The 14590-nt window shown below is 41.2% G+C and overlaps 1 protein-coding gene across 2 annotated transcripts in view; it reads right to left on the minus strand.

Annotated features, from left to right (window-relative positions):
• The window catches only part of VPS33A (VPS33A core subunit of CORVET and HOPS complexes), a 28175-nt gene that overhangs the window by 12467 nt on the left and 1118 nt on the right, over positions 1-14590 (minus strand). For both annotated transcript variants that reach the window (XM_081540134.1, XM_081540133.1), the window contains exons 2-6: positions 11135-11200; positions 10353-10480; positions 8715-8901; positions 2955-3071; positions 1713-1887 (exon numbers count right to left, since the gene is read on the minus strand). In XM_081540134.1, the coding sequence (XP_081396260.1) occupies positions 1713-1887; positions 2955-3071; positions 8715-8901; positions 10353-10480; positions 11135-11200 (673 nt within the window). The remainder of the gene's footprint in view (positions 1-1712; positions 1888-2954; positions 3072-8714; positions 8902-10352; positions 10481-11134; positions 11201-14590) is intronic.

The following is a 14590-nucleotide window of genomic DNA, read 5'->3' on the forward strand; positions in this document are numbered from 1 at the left end:
AAATGGAGTTTTTAGAAGTATTTAAGATTCCACCTTTTGGTGAATTCCTTGGGTGGTCCAATGGTTAGGAATCTGCCTTCCAATGCAGGGATCTTGGGTTTGATCCCAGGTCGGGGAACTGGAATCCCACATGCTGCAGGGCAACTAACCCCATGTACTGCAACTACTGAGCCCCTGCACCACACAAAAGACTCAGCACGGCCAAAAAAAAAAGCCAAATTTTGGAACAAATAATTTAAAAATAAGACTTTTTACAGCCTTATCGTTAAAGACTCTGCTTTGTGGAAACCCCTCTACATGGCTGTGTCTTCATCTACTCCCTTGGCCATCCATCTATCCATCTGTCCATGCATTCTTATGGTAGAACACACCTAACATAAAACTTACCATTTTACAAAAGCATTTATTATATACACAACTTTCTATAACCACAGTTGGTATCTAGTTCCAGAACTTTTTTTATCCCAAAAGAAAACCCTGGATCTTCCCTGGCAGTCCAATGGTTAAGACTCCATACTTCCCCTTCACGGGGTCCGGGTTCAATTCCTGCTTGCTGAACTAAGATACTGCATGCCTTGTGGTGCAACCAAAAAATAAAAAAATTAAAAAACGAAAAACCCAAAGGAAATCCCGTACCCAACAGGAATTGACTCCCCATCCTTTTCCTGAGTCCTGGCCACCACCAGCTGGTTTTCCGTCTCCATGCTTTCCTCCAAGGCTATTCCTTGGCTCCCTGTGATATAATTCAGGATGCCAATAGAGACTGGGGCTGATGTAAATGAGGCAAGGAGGCCTGGATGAGACAGGAGTGGTGGAGTCTGTGGTAACCTGGAGAGAAGGGCCTGTCTAAAGAAGGGATCTTCACTGGGCACCAGCTGCTACATAGGAATGTGGTCTTGGGGTTGCCAGAGCCTCATAGGTTTTTAAAGACGTGGAATACATCAAGATCATTATTAGAGTCTTCTCCAATTTTAAACAATGACAGAAACAGACACAAATCATGCAGTCAAAACCAAAAAAAAAAAAAACCCAAATAAAACATACTTGTGACCTCTGACCCCAACTGTCTGTTAAGCCTAACTCTAGCAGGCCTTCAAGTCTATCATCAAGTGTCTCCAACCTCCTGTTATCACCTTTCTCCCAGAATGTACCCCGCTGTGCCCTCTGCCTCAGCAATCTATTTGCCCCACCGTTCCCCGCAGGTATTATGCTGCCTGCCCCTCACCAGCAACGCCCCCCTAAATTCTACCCATCTTTCCAAACCCAGTACAAAAGCCACCTCGTCCACAAGCTTTCCTGAATGACTGCCCATCTTGGAATCTATGTTCTCCAACTGCAGAGCCACCTGCATTTAGCCCTGGGCCTCTGCTCGCAGGGGGCACACATAGTCCTGTGCATAAACACTTGCCAGCCTATGTGTGACCAACAAGGACAGTTTGCTCAGATGTCACTGAATCCTAGTGTCTGCAGGTCTAAAGTTAGCTTTTTAATTTTTCCAAATACTCTCTGAGTTATTTAGAAAGGAAGCGTCTTCTGGGGAAAAAAAAAAATGGTCTTTTGAATTACTATTTTGGCATATTTTTTCTTCTCTGATCCACTATAATAAATAGTGCTTGGAATATGGGTTTTTCTTTGAAAAAAAAAATTTAACTGGTCTTTTGGATATTCCTATCAGATTACCTATTGGTAAAAGTCAGGGTTACTTTACTCACTGTTCTGAATGCCATAAATTTCATCAATGAGTCCTTCGTACGTAAGCTGAGTGGCGAGAGGCGATAACAAATCCACGTTCCGATCAAGCAACAAGAGATTATCAAACACGGGGAATATTGAATTCTGGCTTCCTGTAAACTCTCTCTTCATCCTGATCATCATATTGGCCACTTGCTGGAAACAAAACATGGGATCAGGTGGGACTCTCCTGGGCATAAGCAGATTCAAAAATCTGGCTAGGACTAAAAAAAAAAAAAATTGGCTAGAACTTCCCTAGTGATCCAGTAAGTAAGACTCTGCACTTCCACTGCAAGGGGCCCACGTTTGATCCCTGGTCGGGGAACTAATATCTCACGTGCCACGTGGCACAGCCAAAAAAAAAAAAAAAAAAATCAGCTAAAAATGGAAAGTATCAAAAAAGTAAAAAATGGAAAAAAATGGTGGAAGAGTGAGAGGGACAAGAAATAAACAGCAACAGAAAAGCACTCCATGTTGGATGCCCCTTCCAACACTTACACTTTTACCAGCTATTTCTCAACGAAGCATAAAGTCACAAAGTCTATTTCTGTTATTCACGGAAGTTCTAGTCTATAAAGTCACCGTGAATGCTGAATCAGTGAATACTGAACCACTTCTCTGCAGGGCCATTAGGGTGAGGGCTCCTTGAGTTTCTGGTTACAACAGTTTCATCATCTGATCAATATATAACGTTGTTTTATGTGTGTTCTATTTAAAGATATTAAATATATGCTGTTGATTCTCCAACACTATCATTTACATCTAAATGAAGCTCATCTCCTATGAGTTTTCTCCCTAAAGGCCCATCATGGCCTTCCTACATTCCGAAAACTGGATAGCGCTTCTGCACCACCCCTGGGGGTCATTTTAACAGTGAAATCACCAACCAAAAAAAAAAAGCACAAAAATGCACACACACACAAAAAGGTGGCAATGAGTACTGCACTGCACTATAGTGGCAAAAATCACACTTGTTTATGGTATGAGCTGAAGGCAGAGGGTTGCTCGCTGTGATCTCAGCTGAGAACATGCACAACTTCAATTACTGGATGATACAAATTACTGCCTCCCTGAGCGTATCTGCAAAACACTGCCAATTTGGGAGCTATAAAGAAATTTTAGCAAGTATGCGAATTTTCAAATCAAAACAGATTCCCACTCCTCCCCTTCCCAGGGACCAGGGGGCCCTTGCTCCACCACCAGAAGCATCTCCCGTTTCTTACCCGGGCACACTCTCCCTTCCCAAAGATCTGGGGGATAGTCCCGTACAGAGCTTGCAGGGTCATCAGCCCCTTGGCTGCATGGTACAGGCTGGTCTGGTCACTTTCCAGATAGCATTCCTGTGGAGAGGAAGGGCCAGTTACCATCACGGTCATCTGGGTGCTTTGTGGTGCCTGTCTCTGTCTGGTGTTGGGACTTGGCAGCCACTGGGTAAGATGGTTTCCACTGCCCTACTTTGCCAGGAAGCTGCAGACTGGGGTCCAGTTTAAAGCTGCTGTTTGGCAGCCCAGGCCAGGAGCCCAAGAGCTCTGCCATCAGGGGACAGCTATAGAAGAAATTCTCCCAGGGCAGAGCCTTCTGGAAGGTACTCCTCCTAGTTTATCAGCTCTCGAATAAGCTACTGATTAGAAAACATTTTACAGGCTTCTCATATGGCTCAGTGGTAAAGAATCTGCCTGTCAAGCAGGATTGGGAAGATCCCCTGGAGGAGGAAATGGCAATCCACTCCAGTATTTTTGCCTGGAGAATCCCAGGGACAGAGGAGCCTGGTGGGCTACAGTCCAAGGGGTAACAAAGAGTTGGACATGACTTATTGACTAGACCACTACTACCAACAAAGACTTAGAAGGGAACCAGGCTCTCATGCACAGTGGTGAGTGTAGAGGCTAGGAGGATATTGCGGAAGGTCACATGGTGATACCCACAAGTGCACATATTCTCTGAACCCCAGAATCCCAGGTGACCTCACAACGGAATTTGTGGCAGTCTTTACAAACATGACACAGATTTTCATACACACTGACAGCAACTGAAGGCCATAATATCTTAAGAAATGAAAAAGGGGTAGCTGAACAATCTTTAGAGTGATCCCATTTTCAGAAAATATATTTTACCGTATCAAGTATACAGGGTATATTTTGTAAAGTAGGCAATATTATACTTTTTTGGCATAGAAAAAGGGACACAAAAATATACACCGAACCAGCTGGGCGGAGGTGGGAGGGAGGCTCAAGAGGGACGGGACATAAGTATAGTTATGGCTGATTCACGCTGCTGTGTGGCAGAAACCAACACAACACAACATTGTACAGCAATTATTCTCCAACTGAAAATAAAACATAGAAATAAAAAGAAACATAATATAAAAGTGGCACAAAAGTGACAACTCAAAGGGAAGAAAATCTACAAAGTCAATAAATTGTGAAAATTATAATAAAAATGAAAAAAAACCCACACTATTAATTGGCTATATTCCAATACAAAATAAAAAGTTAAAAAAAAAAAAAAAACAAACCAGCTAGGAAGTGACAGGAGCGACTCCAGCAGTTTTGACACCAGTAGGAGCACAGGTTCCTGACTCTGGTTGTCTTGTTCCGAACCTCAACTGTGTCACTTCCCAGCTGGTGCCTTTGGCCAATCAGATAACCTCTCTATGCCTTACTGTCTGCAGAAGGAGTATATTCAACATAGTATATGGATTAAATGAGGAAAACACATGTAAAACATTTCATCCCAGGACCTGAAACATACGAGTGCTTATGCTGGCTTTTGTCATTATTTATGATATTAATAATATTTACATTATTAGCTTTTCTAGTTATATTAATATATAGCTCTTATTTATTAACAAATAATTTTATTATTTTTTCCTATTATTTTATTATATAACAATTAAAAATCATTTGGATTTTTACTTTTCATAATCATCATCCGTTCATAAGTCAGAATGGAACACAGGACCAGACATCTCTCACTGACCCTCCTGACATGTCTGTAGCCTCCAAAGCCAGGAGGGAGGGGACGCTGGAGGGATTCAGGATGATAGAGTGGAATTCATCTGTTCTGCCCCAGGGAGGAAGGGGGGCTGTGCCTGGAAGGAGCTTGTGAGGATGCTCGGTCTTCACTGAAAGTAATGCCTGGTGGCTCTTCCAAGCCTGGCAATGCTAACATTTCACTGCATACGACACAGCCAAATCAAGAATGTCCAGAGACATACTTTATGGAAAAATTACTTAAAACTGCCTATCGGAGCAGAGCCAAGACAAATATTAAAAAAAAAAAAAATTAGAGAACATCTCTCAAAGTAGTATTAATTTTTTAAATTTAGAAAGCTGAATTACTATAAAGATATTCCTTTTATTAGTCTATCTCTTAAAAAAGATTTAAAAGTTGAGGATAGATATTTACCTTGAACTTTTTGCTCTCATATGATTGGTGGTGGGTGATTATTTGTCCTAATATCCCTCTATTCTGTGCTTGTGGAATTTCACCTGGTATTTCAAGCCATGAGGACATTTTTGGAGGGGACAAATGCTAATACCCATTAACATTGAAATATACATGTTTTTTTGACCCCCAAAGTCCCACATGCTTACACAGTAGAGTATCTTGGAATTTTTAAAAAGGAGGGAGGCAGATTTTCTATGTATTCATTCCTACATGTACAAGTGAAAGCCAAAACAGTTTAAGCCCTGTGACTGAGCATTCAGCTGAACTCTAATTCCCACATTCTGTACAGTACAATCTTCAAGACGATCAAAATCATATCCCCAAAGCACAGAAAGGTCCACATGTGTCTCCTGATGCCAAAAAAAAAAAAAAGACACCAAAAACCTAATTATGCTCACTGTTTAAAATCCAATAAGTAAGTATAATTACCTCACCTCTATTAGAAATTGGACTTGAATTTAACATTAGGTAGAATTCTTAGCTTTATTATCCAGGCAAAATCGTTGATTTCTAAAACAGAATCTTCAGTAAACATATATAGCCAAGGGCTTGAAATTCTTGGCAAAAAAGAATTCTGTCCTTTCTTGCAAACCAGCGGTTAAATAAACAGGAAATCTCTCCTCTGGGCAGGTTTTGTCATGCCAGGGCAAGTTTTCCTCAGCTGCTACCGAGTCACATTAATTATACAGATGTGAATTAATTACACCAGGGTACACTATTATAGGTACCTGATAAAGTTAATACAGCAAAATGTTAATTCCAGAATCTACGTGATGAGTATACAGGTGTTCAGTGTACCATTCTTTCAACTTTCAACTTTTCTGTATGTTTCAAATAAAACGTTGGGGGGGTGGGTGGGTGGAGAAATCTGTACCACCATTGGAAGAGGTTTGGTGTAAGCAAAACAACGAGGAACATGACTTTAAAAAAAGAGCCAAGAAACTCTCGTGGTTATAAAATTCATCAGGGGTGCCACTGAGTTCTTCCTCAGGTTAACTCTTTGAAGATGGTGATCACAGTAAAAACATAATACAGAAGAAAAAGTTTCAAATAATTTTGGGCACAACACCAGTGCTTCTCAAAAGTTCTAGTCTCCAGACTAGTAGGATCACTGTCACATATGCAAAATTCAAAGAAGGAAACACAGATAAACATGATTACAGTAAGAAAACACACACAGGGTGGGCAGTAACTAGAAATGGCAAAAGCAGACATTCTGGGATACTGGTAGCGTTTTTTTTTTTTAGCCGAGTCCCAGGTGTGTTCACTTTGTGAAAATCCATCAAACTTTATATTCATGATTTGTGCACTCATCTGAGTACACAATATACTTAAAAAAAAAAGAAAGTACACATAGCAAAAACTACCATAAACCAAGTCAAGAGACAACTGGAGAGCAGCCCCCACTTGCTGCAACTAGCCCCCTAGTGGAGCAAGGAAGACCCACTGCAGTCAAAAATACAAATCAGCCAGTAAAAATTTTTTAATGCCCCCTAGTGTGGAGCAACGAAGACCCCCTGCAGCCAAAAATATAAATCAACCAATAAAAATTTTTTAAACAGTGCCATGTTTACTTAAATGTAAGACATGACACCATAACACTCCTAGAAGAGAATACAGGCAAAACATTCTCTGACATAAATCATACCAATGTTTTCTTAGGTCTCCCAAGGCAATAGAAATAAAAGCAAAGATAAACAAATTGGACCTAATCAAATTTATAAGCTTTTGAAAAGCAAGGGAAACTATAAACAAAATGAAGACAACGTATGAACTGGGAGAAAATATTTGCAAACAAAGCGATGGACAAGGGCTTAATTTCCAAAATATACAAACAGCTCATACAATTTAATAACAAAAAAATAAACCCAATAAAAAAAAGTAAGCATAAGGCATAAATGGACATTTCTACAAAGAAGACATACAGATGGCCAGTAGGTACATGAAAAGATGATCAATGTCACTAATTATTAGAAAAATGCAAATCAAAACTACAATGAGGTACCACCTTACACCAGTCAGAATGGCCATCATTAAAAAGTCTACAAATAATAAATGCTGGAGGGGGTATGGAAAAAAGGGAAAAGGGAACCCTCCTACACTACTGGTGGGAATATAAATTGGTGCAGCCACAATGGAAAACAGTATGAAGGTTCCTTAAAAAACTAAAAATAGAATTGCCATATGAAATAGCAATCCCACTCCTGGATATATATCTGCAAAAAACAAAAACACTAATTTGAAAAGACACTGTATGTACCCCAACATTCATAAGAGTACTAATTACAACAGACATGGAAGCGACTCAAGTGCTCAGTAACAGATGAATGGATTATGAAGATATGGGTGTGTGTGTGTGTGTGTATCTGTACACACACACACACACACAATGGAATATTGGGCTTCCCAGATGGCACTAGTGGTAAAGACCCCGCCTGCCAATGCAGGAGACATGGGTTCAATCCCTGGGTTGGGAAGATCCCTTGGAGGCGGGTGTGGCAACCCACTCCAGTGTTCTTGCCTGGAGAATTCCATGGATAGAGGAGCCTGGAGAGCTACGGTCCAAAAGGTCACAGAGAGTTGCATATAACTGAAGCAACTTAGCAAGTGTACAATGGAATATTACTCATCCATTAAAAAAGAATGAAATAGTGCCATTTGTAGCAACATGGATAGACCTAGAGAATATTATGCTTAGTGAGATAAGACAGAGAAAGACAAACACTATGTGATATCACTCATATGTGGAATCTAAAAAGATAATACCATGAATGTATACACAAAACAGAAACAGACTTACAGACATAGAACACCAACTAGTGGTGGCAGAGCTCCCTTGCCTGCCCGCTTGCATCTCTTACAAGTGTCGTATATTAATAAATCTACTTCTTGCCTATCCCTTTGCTTCTCACTGAATTCCTTCTGTGCTGAGACGTAAAAAACCTGAGCCTCAGTAAGTCCAGACACCAGATACTGACACCCCCACCAGGTGGCAGAAGTTAACTGTATGCTGCTCATAAGCACGCAGGCTCCAGACGGGCTGGAATCAGAAGGCTGATGATGCTGACTCCCACTTACCTCACCACTGACCAATCAGAAGAGTGTCCACAAGCTGATCACTCCCTCTTTGGACCATTGCTATAAAATTCCTCACTATTCCCCCCAGTAGGGGACACACAATTTTGAGGGCATTAGCCCACTGTGGCCCCTTCTGCCTGGCAAAGCAATAAAGCTATTCTTTTCTACTTCACCGCCCCCCATCCAAAAAAAGAAAAGACAAGAAACTAGTGGGGCATGGAAGAAGGGAGGGACAAATTAGGGGTATGGGACTAACAGATACCAACTAGGACAAAAAAAAAGCTACAAGGATATACTGTACAGCACATGGAACTATACCTAATATAATAACCCATAACAGAATATAATCTGCAAAAATACTGAATCATTCTGCTGTACCCCTGAAAATGACTGTCAAGCTCATAAATCTGGCAAAAATCACAGCCTGACATTGAAACAGAAAATGCCAAACTTACTTTGAATGCACCCTCTGATTCCATGGATAAGAGATCCCCATCAAAAGGAATGAGATCTAGGCTATACTCCTCCCTATGAATAAAGGATCCCAAAACACCCAGATCCTTCAACCGCTGTTCGCACAACAAGCTACGTCGTGGCACGAACAAAATGTGGAAATCTCTTGCTGGACCACGTCTGTCTTCACTGCAAAAGAAGGAACACTTGTTAGCTTATGAGCTCCCAAGAGTCTTCAACTATTTCACTTACTCTATCCCCACTGCCGTGCACACAGAAAGCACTAAATAAATGCTTGTGAGATAAACATATGACATTGACTTTCAGACCCAAACAGTTACAGTCACTTTCTTGCTCTTTTTTTTTCCCTTGACGGGAAACCAACATTGATTCATAGCCAGTATGTGCATTTTCTAGCTTCCTCTTTAACTATTTTCAGGGGCATTAAAGCTCTGAGGTTTACTGAAACTGGATATCTGTGTCTTATTGAAAACAAACAGTTCTTTAACCAAACCAATGCAGCCACAGAGACTCATTTTAAAATGAAAGCTCATTATTGACTCTTCTTTCTCCTCTCCTTGACAATGGACTTCTCAAAATAGCCTATATGGCTTTTAAGATTTTAGGGGCCACATCAATCGATTATATCACAGAGTACAGAAGGGGCTAGGAGAACTTCCTCTCTAGACTGGATGCTATATTAAATTTTAATCAGCTCTTATTTTGCTTATGAAATTCAAGCACCTTGTAATCATTATAACCATTAGAGGTGGGCTTTTTTGTTGTTGTTGTTCATTTTTAAAACCAGGGTCCTTTCTACTGATACATATCCAAACTTTCAGCTGTCCTAAAAGAATGCAGTTATATGATGACCATCCTCTCAGACTGTTTGAACAATGTCACAAGTTTCCTATTTCCATTCTTGTATTTTTCCATGTCTGTCCTAGTTTTTCTAAAAGACCACTTTCTGGGACTTCTCTGGTGGTCCAGGGTCTAAAGACTCTGCTCTCCCAATGCAGGGAGCTTGGGTTCGATTCCTGGTCAGCAAACTAGGTCCCAACGAAGGGTTTGCATGGGTTTCCCTGATGGTCCAGTGGTTAAGGATCTGCCCGGCAATTGAGGGAACACTGGTTCAATTTCTGGTCTGGGAAGATCCCACATGCCATGGAGCAGCTAAGCCCTCGCACCACGGCTACAGACTCTGCACTCTGGAGCCCATGAGCGGCAACACCTGAAGCCCACATTCCCTTGAGTCCGTGCTCCACAACAAGAGCAGCCACTGCAAAGAGAAGCCTGCACGTCTCAACTAGAGAGTAGAACTCACTCTCTGAAACTAGAAAAAGCCCATGTACAGCAACAAAGACCCAGCACAGCCAATAAATAAATATTAAAAAAAAAGAAAAAGAGTTTGCATGCTGCAACTGAAGACCCCATATGCCACAATGAAGACTGAAGGTCCCGAGTGCTGCAACTAAGACATAGCATGGCCAGATAAATAAATATTAAAAACAAACAAACTAGAAGCAAAAGACCACTTTCCAAGGCACTGGCAAGAGAAGCGGTTTACAATGAAAAGCTCAGGACATTAAAACCATTAGAAGGATTAACTCCTACTGACGCAAACATAAGTTCTGAGATACCTGAGCACGTTTTCAGCAATGATATCCATCAATTCTAGCCTGGGTCTGACAAAAAAAATTATATTCTTGACATCGGCTGCTGGCAAACGACTTCCTTTAAGTGTAAACATTTTTTCCACTTCATGTTCCTAAGAAAACACATACACAAAAGGTTAACAAAATCACTCAACTTCACGTATTATAGTCAGACTCGGACATCAGAAACACTCCCAGTCAACGCACATCAATGCTTTGTTCTCAAAATTTAGATTTCCTAAAGCCAGCTATATTAACAGTAAGGTTTCAGGATGAAGTCACTGTGACAGTCTTTGAGTGTAAATGACTCTAACGCAATAAACTACCAAAGATACCAGGTAACAGTCATATAATGCTGGATTTCGTGGCAGCTCAGTGATAAAGAATCCCCCTCCCGATGCAGGAGATGCAGGTTTGATCCCTGGGTCAGGAAGAGCTCATGAAGAAGGAAATGGCAACCCATTCCAGTATTCTGGCCAGGGAAATCCCACAGACAGAGGAGCCTGGTGGGCTACAGTCTAAAGGGTCACAGAAAAGTCAGACACGACTTAGCAACTAAACAACAACAACGAGAGTAATTAGAATCAATATAGAATCATTAACCAAAGGATCACTGTATACAAAATGTTAGCCATACACTAGCATCTGTGTTTATAAAGACCAAACAGCCCTGCAAGCCATTTACTCAGGAGAAATGTAAAATCTTACTATTATTGCTGAAGTACAGAGTTATTAATCGCTGAACTAAACCCAAACAGCTCACTTACCTTCAACAGTGAATACTGTGCAATCAGGCCAAAGGGTCCAGTGAGATACTCATCCCAAACTATTGCCTACAAGAGGGAAGAAACGAACATTACAGTTAATATTAAGAATTTCAATAATATCAACAGAAAATGGCAGTTATACGTAGTAGAACTACTGCCCTCAAAGTCTGAATAAACAAAGACTGTAACTGGCTCTGGTCACATTTATATCGTGTGGATCTTAAAAAAAACCAAAAAACAGCATCAGGGCAAGTAATGCTAGTGGTGGTCATAGGAAACTTAAGATTTAATCACTGGCCTTCGAAGCCAAGTGGGCCTTAGGAAACATCACTACAAACAAAGCTAGTGGAGGTGATGGAATTCCAGCTGAGTTATTTCAAATCCTAAAAGATGATGCTGTGAAAGTACTGCACTCAATATGCCAGCAAATATGGAAAACTCACCAGTGGCCACAGGATTGGGAAAGGTCAATTTTCATTCCAATCACAAAGAAAGGCAATGCCAAAGAATGTTAAAACTACTGCACAATTGTCATTTCACATGCTAGCAAAGTAATGCACAAAATTCTCCAAGGGGGCTTCAACAATACGTGAAACAAGAACTTATAGACATTCAAGCTGGATTTAGAAAAGGCAGAGGAAGCAGAGATGAAACTGCCAACTTCTACTGGATCATGAAAAAAGCAAGAGAATTCCAGAAAAATATCTACTTCTGCTTTATTGACTATGCTAAAGCCTTTGTGTCAGTTCAGTTCAGTCACTCAGTCGTGTCCGACTCTTTGCAACCCCATGAATCACAGCACGCCTGGCCTCCCTGTCCATCACCAACTCCCGGAGTCTACCCAAACCCATGTTCATCGAGTCGGTGATGCCATCCAGCCATCTCATCCTCTGTCGTCCCCTTCTCCTCCTGCCCCCAATCCTTGCCAGCATTAGGGTCTTTTCCAACGAGTCAACTCTTCACATGAGGTGGTCAAAGTATTGGAGTTTCAGCTTCAACATCAGTCCTTCCAAAGAACACCCAGGACTGATCTCCTTTAGGATGGACTGGTTGGATCTCCTAGCAGTCCATGGGACTCTCAAGAGTCTTCAACACCACAGTTCAAAAGCATCAATTCTTCGGTGCTCAGCTTTCTTCACCGTCCAACTCTCACATCCATATATGACTACTAGAAAAACCATAGCTTTGACTAGACGGATCTTTGTTGGCAAAGTAATGTCTCTGCTTTTAAATACTATCTAGGTTGGTCATAACTTTCCTTCCAAGGAGTAAGCGTCTTTTAATTTCATGGCTGCAATCACCATCTGCAGTGATTTTGGAGCCCAGAAAAATAAAGTCTGACACTGTTTCCCCATCTATTTCCCATGACGCGATGGGACCAGATGCCATGATCTTAGTTTTCTGAATGTTGAGCTTTCAGCCAACTTTTTCACTCTCCTCTTTCACTTTCATCAAGAGGCTCTTTAGTTCTTCGCTTTCTGCCATAAGGGTGGTGTCATCTGCATATCTGAGGCTATTGATATTTCTCCCAGCAATCTTGATTCCATCTTGTGTGGATCACAACAAACTGGAAAATTCTTCAAGAGATGGGAATACCAGACCACCTGACCTGCCTCCTGAGAAAGCTGTATGCAGGTCAAGAAGCATCAGTTAGAACTGGACATGAACAACAGACTGGTTCCAAATAGGAAAAGGAGTATATCAAGGTTGTATATTGTCACTCTGCTTATTTAACTTATATGCAGAGTACATCATGAGAAATGCCAGGCTGGATGAAGCACAAGGTGGAATCAAGATTGCTGTGAGAAATATCAATAACCTCAAATAGGCAGATGGCACCACCCTTAGGGCACAAAGTGAAGAGGAACTAAAGAGCTTCTTGATGAAGGTGAAAGAGGAGAGTGGAAAAGCTGGCTTAAAACTCAACATTCAAAAAACTTAAGATCATGGCATCTGGTCCCACTACTTCATGGCTAATACATGGGAAACCAATGAAAACAGTGACAGACTTTATTTTCTTGGGCTCCAAAATCACTGCAGATAGTGACTGCAGCCAAGAAATTAAAAGGCACTTGCTCCTTGGAAGAAAAGCTATGACCAACCTAGACAGTGTATTGAAAAGCAGAGACACTATTTTGCCAACAAAGGTCAGTCTAGTCAAAGCTATGGTTTTTCCAGTAGTCATGTATAAACTAGAGAGTTGGACTATAAACAAGGCTGAACGCCGAAGAACTGAAGCTTTTGAACTGTGGTGCTGAAGAAGACTCTTGAGAGTCCCTTGGACTGCAAGGAGGTCAAGCCAGTCAATCCTAAAGGAAATCAACACTCTATATTCATTGGAAGGACTGAAGCTGAAGCTCCAATACTTTGGCCATCTGATGCAAAGAGCTGACTCATTAGAAAAGACCCTGATGCTGGGAAAGACTGAAGGCAGAAGGAAAAGGGGACAACAGAGGACGAGATGGTTGAATGACAACACTGACTCAACGGACATGAGTTTGAGCAAGCTCCAGGAGATGGTGAAGGACAGGGAAGCCTGGAGTGCTGCAGTCCATAGGGTTGCAAAGATTCAGACACAACTGAGCAACTAAACAATTAGAGGAAACAAGAAACTGTAGTTTGCTGTGTATCTGTGTCATGGTATTATTATTAGACTGAACCATATGGAAACTGCCAAATGCAACAGTACAACCTCCTATTTTATAAGTAGCATACAATTCAATTATAAACTATAACCTCTGATATAGGTATTACAAAGCTTATTTTGACAAGAGAAAAATTTTAAAGGCTCAGAAAGTTTAAGTAACATGTCCAGGACTCCCTGGCGGCACAGTGGATGGGAGTCCACCTGCCATGCACAGAACATGGGTTTGATCTCTGGTCTGGGAAGATTCTACATGCCTTGGAACAGTTAAGCCTGTGCGCCACAACTACTAAGCTCAAGTACTGCAACTACTGAAGTCTGCATGCTCAAGGGCCCTTGAACCACAACTAATGAGCCCCCGTGCTGAAACTACTGAAGCTCACGTGCCTTAGAACCAGCAAGCCACAACTACTGAGCCTGCCTGCTGCAACTAATGAAGCCTGTATGCAGAGAGCCCATGCTCCACAACAAGACAAGCTACGGCAGTAAGAAGCCCGTACACCACAACTAGAGAGTAGCCCCCAAACTCCACAACTAGAGAAAGCTCACAGGCAACAACGAAGACCCAACACAAACAAAAATAAAAATAGATTAATTAATTAATTTAAAAAAATGTCCAAGGCCATATTAGGACCTTGAATATAAACAGCATAAAGAAGTCAGGTCTCCAGCCTGGGACTGAACGACCTCACAGAGCATTGCTCTGGGACCCTCTGAGCATTTCTACTGCTAAACTCCAGTGTCAGTTCTTTTTCTTTCTTTTTTAAATTGAAATTTTTATTGAGACATCTGTAGATTTATAAATATTCAGT

This window comes from Giraffa tippelskirchi, chromosome 11, assembly GCF_054371585.1.
Source record: "Giraffa tippelskirchi isolate mGirTip1 chromosome 11, T2T-mGirTip1v1.2.pri, whole genome shotgun sequence".
In the NCBI taxonomy this organism is placed as follows: domain Eukaryota; kingdom Metazoa; phylum Chordata; class Mammalia; order Artiodactyla; family Giraffidae; genus Giraffa; species Giraffa tippelskirchi.